Source organism: the organism of the source record quoted next, unplaced genomic scaffold (genome assembly GCF_019419815.1).
Source record: "Pyrus x bretschneideri cultivar Hongxiangsu unplaced genomic scaffold, Pyrus_bretschneideri_v1 Contig2, whole genome shotgun sequence".
Lineage (NCBI taxonomy): Eukaryota > Viridiplantae > Streptophyta > Magnoliopsida > Rosales > Rosaceae > Pyrus > Pyrus x bretschneideri.
The window spans coordinates 4,338,071-4,349,351 of NW_025999501.1; the positions used below are offsets into that span (position 1 = coordinate 4,338,071).

The 11,281-nt window shown below is 37.6% G+C and overlaps 1 protein-coding gene across 1 annotated transcript; it reads left to right on the plus strand.

Moving 5' to 3' along the window:
• Positions 1-6,079: 6,079 nt before the first annotated feature.
• LOC125468280 (RING-H2 finger protein ATL38-like) lies at positions 6,080-7,562 on the plus strand. The gene has a single exon (XM_048582916.1). It carries the CDS (start codon positions 6,080-6,082, stop codon positions 7,346-7,348), a length of 1,269 nt encoding a protein of 422 aa, XP_048438873.1. The 3' UTR covers positions 7,349-7,562.
• The last annotated feature ends 3,719 nt before the right edge of the window (positions 7,563-11,281 follow it).

An 11,281-nucleotide genomic window follows, 5' to 3' on the forward strand; every position in this document is an offset into this window, starting at 1 on the left:
GATAAAGTTTCTGTGTCTTGAGCAACAAGAATGGTCATTCCCAGTGAAGTCGACGAACTTCGCCTACCTTTCTGAGATACATAATGTGGTGGTATCATGGGCCCGTTTGAGCAGCTTAATCCAATCAAAGTTGTTGAGCCATGATCGAACTTCTGAAGAATGTATACACTACTACAATATTAGCTTTAGCTGGCGGATGATGGTGACGGATATTAGAAAAATCATGTCGGATAAATTATATCCGACATATCATTTAATTAGTGGCGGATATTAGAAAAATCATGTCGGTTATATCCAACATAAAGTCCTGGTGGATATTTAGTGGCGGATATCAAAAAAATCATGTCGGTTATAACCGACGGTATTTTTGAATCCTTTTTTAAAATATTTTTGACAGATTCTGGTGGTTTTTAAGTTAATGGTGGCAGTTATAATCTACAAAAATCGACTATTTTATTATTTTACTTTCTGGCGGCTATTATTTTAGTATTCTGGCGGTTATAACCGATATAAGTGAAAATTTTATTATTTTAAAATGTTATATTCATTAAAAATAAATAAATAAGCACATTTTAATTTTTTTTTTTTTTTTTTTCACTCATGACCTTAAAGTCTAATGAACTCAATTCTCACGAGCCATAAATTTTCTAAGAGAATAATAACAACATACTACAATCTGACGCTCTATCATTTTTGTAATAAGGATTATGCTCCCTCACAGGCAAGCAACAAGATACAAGGAAATTCAAACAATTTTTTTCAATGCATCACAAAGCACATTGTCTGGCACATAAACACACATGAACATTTGGTGTACTTTATCATGTCTGATTTTATTATTTTAAAATGTTATATTGATTAAAAATAAATAAATAAACACATGTTTTAAATAATTTTTTTTTTCACTCATGGTTGTCGGATATAACCGGCATGAACAAAGCAAAATTTTGGATGGCCGCCAGAATAATATCTAAATGTTTTTTTTTTTTTTTTTTTGCGATTTTTTACACATGCTATCTCAGAGTATATACAAACATATTTGACAGTTTGATCTTCAAAACTAGTTTCATAGAATGCATATCCTATCAAATTGATAGATTTAACAAACACTTAAGAGTTAATGTTATACTTCCATTAAGTATAAAATAAGATTTATCCACTAGTGTAAACATTTTAAATTGAAGATCGAATTCATTCATTGCATTCTTATAGGGTCGAGGAGTGTAGCAATAAAAAAACATCAAAATTGGAGTTAAAATAGCCGTTTTATAACCGTCGAAAGTTTTTGTTCTGTTACCTAATCTCTGAATGTTTTTTTTTTTTTTTTGTGATTTTTTACGTATGCGATCTTGTAGTGTGTACAAACAAGTTTGACGGTGGGATCATTGAAAAACATTTCTAAGAATGTGTATCGCATCAAAACTGTAGATTAAACGAACACTTAGAGTTAATATTATACTTCCCCGTCAAGTAAAAAATAAGATTTTGTGGTATTCGCTAATGTAAATATTTTAAATTGAAGATCAAATTTATTCATTACATTCTTATAGGGTCGAGGAGTGTATCTATAAATATTTTAAATTGAAGATCAAATTTATTCATTAAATTGAAGATCAAATTTGGCATTGATTTTGGGAAAAATCGCACCGGTGGGTGCGATGAACCCGTGCCTTTGATTCCCCCAATTCTAAAACGATTCCATCCAATTAATACTACCATTAGACTCCCCTTGAGGTCTGGAACAAAGATCATTCATTGGTTGGGGCATCGGATTTGTTTTGGAGACGAATCAAGAACACCCAAAAACAAGGGTTTCCGGCGGTTCGTGACCAGTTTGAGGGGTTTTCTGGCCAAATTGGCCTTGGCTGGAGGTATAAAATTTGCTTTACTCTTTGAGATCTTTATTTCTGTAAATTTTGAGAATTTTTAGAAATAGTTGAGTTTTCCGGTGAGCTGGGACGGTCGACCGCCACCCGCGGCAACTGGTACGGCGGCGCGTGGACAGGGAGTCGACATTGTGTTTTTATGTGAATTTGGTTATTTTAATTATGTCTTTGAGACCTAATTGTTGTGGTTTGAATATTAGTGTGATTGTTGTATATGTTGGATTAAATGAGTATATTTGGATTTGGTTTGAACTTTTGAAAGGCGAACTAAGGATGGCTTGATCGCTGTTTAGGGTACGTAGGCAGTCTAACGAGACGTCAATATGTAAGACTTCACCTTATGATTTGATGGTTAAGTGTTGGTCATAAATCAATGTGTGAGAAATCGTGAAATTGAAATGGAAAATAGTAAGTATTGATAGTTTATTAAACTAGTGTTTAGTTGGGCTTATCACCGATAATTATTCCCGCAAATAAATAGTTCGGGAGTGGGGCGTTATAGGTTATGCGTTTTATGCCATATTATGTGTCTATATATATATATATATATATTTGGAAATACTATGATATGGTTGAGTTTTAGATTGCATCAAGGCATACCCATATGCATATTACCTGCATATAATTGTTGTGAATGCTTGGAAGTGCTAAGATGAACGCGGGACGTGCAGGTAAGTTTAGGTGAGTTTATGTTGTTATTTGAAATGATTGAGTTATGGCATGACTATATTCATGTTTTGGGGCAACTCCAACACTATCGTACAGGTTGCAATAATGGGCAATTGTAGGCAACTCCGACACTGTCGTATAGGTTGCAATAATGGGCAACTCCGACACTGTCATACAGGTTGCAATAATAGGCAACTCCGACATTGTCGTACAGGTTGCCTATGAATCGTTCATGCCATATTAGATGTATTTAGAACTCATAAACCTGCACCTCGGTGTTAATGCTCCCGCCCGTGGTTAGTTCATAGTCCTTCACGTGATGTTCACCTCCCGCACCATACGCTCACCTTGGATCCAAGTTAGGTGTATACTCCTGTCGTACATACCATTATAGGTGGTTCCGACTCGTAGGTGAACCGCGATCATTCGCACAGTTTTCACATGATCACTTGAGTGTATTTATTTACACCTAGTCCTGTTGTACAGACCACTTTAGATGGTTTCGACTCGTGTGCAGGCATACTTGTTGAGCTATTGATTCAGCCATACAGGTCATGTTAGGTGACTCCAGCTGACATATCATTTGCATTGATTATAACACCTGGCTTACATATTTTATGTTGAGATATTTGACATGGCATATATGTGGATTTTTCTATTCCGAGCATGGTTTTGATATACATACATATTCTATTTTCTGGGAAATTACACAAGTGTTATAGTGATGGGTTAGTACCTTGAGAAGAGAAATGGTTTTGAAAAACTTTGTTTTCGCCCACTCACATTTTCTATTTTTGCACCCATCCGGATTCTAGTATCAAAGTTTCCGTATCGACAAGAAATCGTGGCACTTCCCAGTGCAGGTGGCTTCTTTTGACGATATAATTATTATCTTACCTTATTGTACTTTACTTATGCTCTGTATTACATGTGAATGAGCCCATACCGACTCACCACGTACTCGTGTATTTAGACACTTTTATGTTTAAATTTATTCATAGTTTGCCCATTATCACAGTTTATGGCTTCGTCACCTTACTGGTGTCGGCCAGTACAACTCGATTCGAAGTCTTAATGGATATTCTAGGTCGGGGTGTGTCAGTTTGGTATTAGGGCCAGGTTGGGCAGTATTGCGTTCATCACACGCGTGATGAAAGTATTCTTAGTTTTTGTGTCTGATGTTCAAATCATGCCACCTTGTCGTATACTGAAAATATGATAGCTTTTCCTAAGTTTCAGGCAGTTTTGTTGTCTTGACAACATTTTAGAAAATCATTTTGGCTAATGTCGTTAGAATTAAAGCAAACATGTTTCTTGTGAAAGAAAGGTGTAGATTTGAGGCAAGTTGATGGCCTAAGTTAATGTGTTGATAACCGTGTATCACCGGAGATTTTATCAAATAATTCTATCATTATTCGTCCACCGTTAGTATAGATCCTTTTGAGATTGGAAATTCCTACTAGTTTTGATTTCTTGGTAGTATCTGTTAGAATATCACCTGTTAGAATTCTTGCGAAGTCTATTTTTGTCAAGAATCTAGAACTGTCTCGCATGATGATAGTGCTAAGGTGGTAGCACTTGACGGAAGAACATTTTGGGAAATTACTTTTGGTCCCTAGTAGTTCTAATAATTTGTGATGTTACTTTTTGATCATCAAGAAACCTTGTTAGCTCATTCTTAAACTCGACCTTACTACTTTTTGGTTTGAGGTAATAACGGAATTGTTTAGTCTTCCAGCATAATTCATTATTTTTTGAATTGTCCGACCCTTTGATATTTTAGTCTGCGTCAGTTCTGTTTGTACTCTTAGTTTCACCTCCTGGTATTAAAGGTAATTTGGTTGATTTTGAGTCACTAGCCTGTTCCCCATATCATTTCGGATATTGAGAAACTGTTCAGGAAGACCATTTCGAAATTGAAATTGCATATTTAATCCACACATTGAAATTGCATATTTAATTCAGGATGACCACTCGTCCCAAAATTGCAGAAGATAGTAAAGAAAAACGAGAGGCTCTGTTGGTGGCCACTGCTTCTCTGTTTTCTCTCTTCTTTCTCTTCTTTTTGTGTGTGTGTGGGTGGGTGGATATTTACAGAATGTGGAAGAATGAGTTGGAAGGGGAAAGGTGGGTGAGAATACGTAAGAGGAAGGAAAAGGTCGTTGGAGAAGAAGGAACAAGAGGAAGATGGTAAGTTGATAACCACGTTGTGCGGGAAGGAAGGAAGCAACTGTCTCTCTCCTCTCACTCTCTGGCTCAACTTGAAAAGGAAAGAAATAATTCAGATTGTTTAAAATTTTTTTTATTCTTAATATATTTTCTGTCGGTTTTATCTGACAAGAATGCTTTTATTTATTCATTGTTAATAAATTCTCTGTCGGTTATATTTGACAAAGTCCTGTCGATTTTAGTATTTTCTATTGGTTATATCCGACACAATTTCTGTCAGTTTTAGAGTATTTTCTGTCGGAAAATTCATTTCTTGACGCTTACAATTCTGTCGTTTAGTATATCCGCCACTACATCCATTTTCTATTGGTTTTTGCTTAATATCTAACAGTAATATATATTTTTTATTGATTTTTAAACCACCAGTTATGGATAATTTTATAGTAGTGATATTAAAATCGGTCTTACTCCGGTTCTAAAAAATTCGGGATCCCACATGATTGGTACTTTTCACTTCAAATATCTGTTCCTACAATACTGCCAGCTACTCTGGTGCAGTTGGAAGACCCAAAAAAAAAAAAAGTATTATATTATTACATATGACGTATGAAGGCATTATTGTTGTCCTAAAGGTCGAATGAGAAAACAACCCAATATTTTTTGCAACTCACGTCAAATGTTCTAGAAGATCATATACTATAGGTGTAGGAGAAAATTAGTCACATATATCCAGCTCCAGCTATACAACCCGACCTAACTAGCTAATAGATTCTCGTTTTCATCGCACTGACCATCCTACAAGCCTAAAGTCCACAATAAACATGTACAGCCAACAAAAAGAATCAAACTCCCGTACACACATGGGAATCATTGCTATCCCAAAACCCTACATCACCATTAATCATCTTATTAAACACCAAATAATCGACAAATAATCCTTTTTATTGAAAAGAAATCCTAAATAATTATTATTTGATGAATGATAAGATTATTACACTATATTTAAATTACAAGGTCTGCGTAGAATGCAATCGTTATTAAAAAAAAAAAAAAAAAAAAAAAAAAAAGTACATTACTCTAATCAATTTCATTTGACCCAAATCCGGCTAAATAAAATCCTTATCTAATCCTCCATAGAATATTTTTTACTTTCCTAGTGGCCTTCCACCCTCGTCGTTAGTCAACCTTCAAAACTCCTTGCTTTACAAGTCCACACGACTCATTCAAATCCTTCATTTCATTCCCACTTCCCCTTTCCTCTTCACAAACCTCATGGAGTAGCGCCAAGCCTTTTTTTTCTCACCTTCCTATTTTTTCTTCTCTTTCGAGCAGCAAATCCTAATAATTCACGAGTCATGAAATACACCATTCATGCAGTCTTGCTATGGACGCTCAGTTTCCTCCTGTTGTCGCAGCCGATCACTGCGCAAACCGCATCGCCTTCTCAGCCGCAAACCAACGGCTCAAGCTCGCCGAAATTTAACCTCAAGATGGCGGTGGTAATGGTGGTTCTCGTAGTTGCATTCTTCATCTTGGGCTTCCTCTCCGTCTACACCCGTCAGTGCGCCCAGACCCGCCTCCAGGGGCGCGTGGACCTCGCCCTTCGAAACGGCTCCCTCATGGCGCGTGGCCTTGACCCCGCTGTCATCGAAACCTTCCCTGCCTTCATATACTCCGACGTCAAGGCGCTCAAGCTCGGCCAGGGCGCTCTGGAATGTGCCGTATGTTTACAGGAGTTTCAAGACCATGAAACGCTTCGTTTGATCCCCAAGTGCGATCACGTATTCCACCCCGATTGTATTGACACGTGGCTGCTCTCTCACTCGACTTGCCCGGTTTGCCGGGCTTACCTGGTTCCTAAACCCGGAGAAGAGCCGTACGCTTGGGTTGATCCGAATGAAGAGGATATCGAGTCGGGTCAATCTGACACTGCGCCGTGTAGAGCAGAAGCATCACCACCTTCGCTACCGTCGCATATGCCACCCCGCCAAGTGTCAGTTCGGATAGTGGAAGATCAAATCAAAGAGGAGGAATCTCCATCTCCAGCACCTCCAGTGTTTATCAATCTGGTGAATGGAAGTGAAGCCTACAATCAAAGAGGCCCACCTCGGTCTAGGTCAACGGGCTTTGGACCGCCTCGGTCGGGATCAACCGGGATGCGATTTACCAGAGTATTATTTCCACGATCGCATTCGACCGGACACTCGCTGGTTAAACCGGGTGAGAACGTCGAAAAGTTTACACTAAGGTTGCCGGACGAGGTACGTGCTCAACTTGTGAATTCAGCGTTGATTCGTAGCAGGAGTAACAACGTGGCATTTCCAAGGGCCGGCAGTGTGAGAAAAGATTTAAGAAGTGAGAGTGGGCGTGGAAAACGCCCCGGTTTGTTTGAGCGGTTTGACCCAAGTTCGCGGTCCAACCGGTCGGGGCGATCAGGCCGTTGGGCTTTCTCAATGTTGCCGCCTTTTGTGTCTAGAAACGGGTCTGTTAGGAACCAAAGTGGTGATAACGACGTTGCAACTCAGTCGGCAGCTGGGCCATCGGAATTGATTAGAGCACCGTTGGACCATATTGGCGGCGATGAACGGTCAGCTGATACCTTACGGCCAAGGGATCAAGTTTAAACAAAGGAATACGTTTAGTTAGTTTGAGTAGATTGAAATTTTGTGTACATATCCTTTTAAAATTGAGTTCATTGTCCTTGTTTTTATTCATTTCAAAAGTTTGAAAGAGAATACGTGTAAGAAAATGATGTGATACCTACCAATTTTTTTTTTAAAAAATGGATATAATCGTCCATTTGTTGTGACAAAAAATTGATTACATTTCCCTTGCTAACTTATGTTTTATTGAAAACAATGTCACTTTTACTCTATCATTGTATCATGTAAGAAGATATTATTGTGAATATATTAAAGAAGAAAAAAAAAACAAAAATTTAATAAGTTAGAAGGGACATGAAGCCAAACCCTAACCAGAAGTAGAAATTATTAAAAACAAAAATCAATTAAGACAACTCCTAAGAGAAACGAAAATTGGAAGTCCCAAAAGATTATGTAGAAAAGCGGCAACAGCATACGGCAAACAAGAATCTCACCATTGAACCCCAACATGATCAACACTATAGTTTGCCAAACAATCTACCATCTGATTTCTTTTGCGAAAGATGTGAGAAAATCAAATATGCAAGGGAGATAGAAGTACCAAAATTTGCCCAATCAACCGATAAACGCCAAGGCACTTGAGAAGATCCATTAGAAATGAGATGCATTGCCAAACAAGAATCACCCTCAATCCAAAGCAAATGTAACCTCCTCGATCCAAAGCCATATTAACAACATGAATAATAGCTTTAAGTTCCGTCTCCAAGGTAGCAGCAATGCCAAAAGATACTGCAAAGCATCCAAGACAATGATCTAAGTGGGCACATAAATTACCACAAAAATCAACCATGCCTGGAGAGCCACGAGGCGCACCATTAGATTTTAACTTTAACTTGAAAAGCACAAGGAGAAAATCAAAGAACCTTATGAATTCCATGTTGTGAAATCCCGTTTCTGGATTTCACTATTGTAATTTACGAATTATGTATTCACGGGATTTTATATTATTGTTGTGATTTATTTTAATTTTGTTAATTTTAGATTTTTAGTTAACTAGTTACAAAGTTTGAATTTTCGTCATTGGTCATTTAAAATCCATAGGACCTTTCGGGATCAAACTTAGTGTTTTCAAATAGAGTTCGATCCATGGAACAAGTAGGCGTTCGCGAAACAGAGTTATGACGAGGAATAAATAAACAAAAAAAAGGCAGGGATATTGCGGTAATTATGACATTCTATTTATAGAATGTCCCAGAATATGGGACAAGGGGGACTCTAATGTCAGGTGCAGTTTTTTTTTATGGTTAAGAGTAAATGAGGACATTTTTAGTGATTAGGGCATATAATTACTTTCATGTCATTTTTTTTTTGTTATAATAATCATTTTTCGGTTATAGTTGTCACAAATTTTAAAGAGTGGCTATAATTCTATATGAGATCCAAATTTTGGTTACTTTTCTAAATTTTCCATCAAACATTGGGTGGTTTCAGTAGTTTGTTGGGTGAGTATAAAGCACCCAATTTTAATTCATTACATTCATTTGCTCATAAAATGTTAATGACTCGTTCCTATTTCCTTTTCTGTTTTTCTTTGTTTTTAATACAATTAAATTTGGAGATAAGGAAAATTAAGAGTGCTGCTAATCTCACCCAACAGTCATATTTCTTCACAGCACGTTATATATTCTCACCCACCACTAAAAATTGAAAAATGAAAATCCTCTGTTCTCACCCACCCTGATTTCTAAGGTACCGTTTGGTACGTGGGACGGGATGGAACAAAGTGGGACAAGGCGTTCCGTCTCACGTTTGGTGCGCCTAAAATGGGTGGAACGAGCTGTTCCACGGGACGAGTTTTGGGTGAATTTTCATTCCACCTCACCTCCCTGGAACGACTCGTTCCACATCCGTGGAACACAAAATTATAACCTCTTCGTCTCCTTCTTCTTCCTCCTTGTTTCCATCCGAGGGCATCTTTGCTCCCGCTCCGTTCCGTTCCGTCCTGTCCCATCCCGTCCTGTCCCATTCCATTCCATCCCGTCCCGTCTGCGTACCAAACGATACCTAAGTAACCTTATTGATGTATTTTTTTTTTCTTTAACATGAAACAAATAAAATAAAACAAAAAAATGAAGGAATGCTCAGATAAGCCAGCATTTGTATCCACTTAGCCGACGCGACAACTTCAGAAGGGTAGGGTCGCAGCTTCACTCAGTGGAAACACCCCTCTCTCTCCTAAGTTCTGCACCGGACTACGAATGGCCAGCAATGATGGATTCAAATTCTCTCTCTACTTTCTCTATCTATCGGTCTTCTCCTCTTCTCTCTTTCATCCATACTGGTTCTTATCAAGAACAATGGCACAGAGACAAGGCCTCGTCTTTTTCCTCACAAAGTCTCCTTCCTTCGACTGCTCTCCTATGATTGCGTCATCGAAATAAAGGAAACTGACATGAAAAGTTCAAGTTCGGAATAGTGGGTAGGAGGAAAATGGTGCACGATTGCAGTTTTAGTCGGGCTATTGGATATTTCTTGGTGTCATTAGTGTTTTTTGGTCTCTTTGCCATAAAAGATGGTCTGGTGGGTACTAGTTAGTGAAGTTAAGAATTCTCTTTTATCTCTTTTTTATTTTTAGAACCTTATTTTATTTAGGTCTACGAGGTCATTTTGCATTAGTAACTTTGCCATAAATTTTTCATATTAAAGTGGATGGAGAAATAGGATAATGAGGTGGACATAGCCCTACTCGAAATTAAATACAAGACCTCAACTAAGGGCTAACTTGATGAATGACTTTACTTATCTGTAATGACGAAATTAGGAATTTTTAGAGCTGTAACTTTTTTTCGGTCTATTAGGCTATCTCCAATGGAAGGGGTAAAGTTCCAAAAGAAAAAAATGACCTGATTCGCCTAAAAACTTATATCCAACCGATGGCTAGGATATAATTCTATGGAGTCCATCAAGTTATTATTTGGCCAAATGAGCATCAGGCTGGCCAGATGTAGCCCCTTTCTTAGCTCATTTTTAGGGGGCCAGCTCCTCAGGCCATCTCCAACTGAAAGGGCTAAACATAGTCCCGTCCATAATTATAGCCATGCAAAAAATTATTTTCAAATGGACAGTGCCAGACTATATTTATATACCATCTCCAACAGAAAGGGGCTATGTTTTAGCCCCTCAATAATCTATTATTTTTAACTTATTGGTTAATTGAATTAAATTACCATAGTAAAACTACGACAACTTAGGCATTAATTCAACAATTGAATTAAGTTTGTTCTTTAAATGGCTTGGGTATTTATAGAAAAAAAAATGTCACGCCCCAATCCCAGCATACGTCCAGGATCGACACGAGACGTCTCCAAATACTCGTATCTCAAACATACCCCGCCTCCGAGATATGGGTAAAGCACAACTCGAGATCCAAATGCGTAATAATTTTTTGTATACTTTATGGCTGCATCTAACCTCCTCGTTAGACTACCTACGTACCCTAAAAAGGGATCAAGCCATTCGTAGTTCACCATTCACTACAATTTGACATATATCACAATCCGTTCAAGCTGAAAGGCATAACATTCCTCAATCAATCATTTGGACTTGACAAGCATGAATTGTTCAATTCAAGCTACATAACGAACCCACATGACAATCAAGGTTTCTATTTCATCCATTATATAAATCACTATGTTTCAACATAAAATCGCAATTCATAGCATGTAATATATCAAAGAATCAACAAAGCACAATAGTATCCTCCAGTCACATTGATCAACTAATCTAATCGTATTAATAACAATCATATCCAACATCATTCCACAATCACTTCAAGTAACCAATTCCATGAATCAAGGAGGTATGATATTAACATTGAATTACGTTAATCAGTTAACAAGATCACATATCAATGCACGAAATTTAATAAAGGAATTCTACATAATTCCCTGCCTA

Coding starts and splice junctions, on each gene's coding strand:
- LOC125468280 (XM_048582916.1), top strand. CDS start 6,080: ATGAAATACACCATTCATGCAGTCTTGCTATGGACGCTCAGTTTCCTC.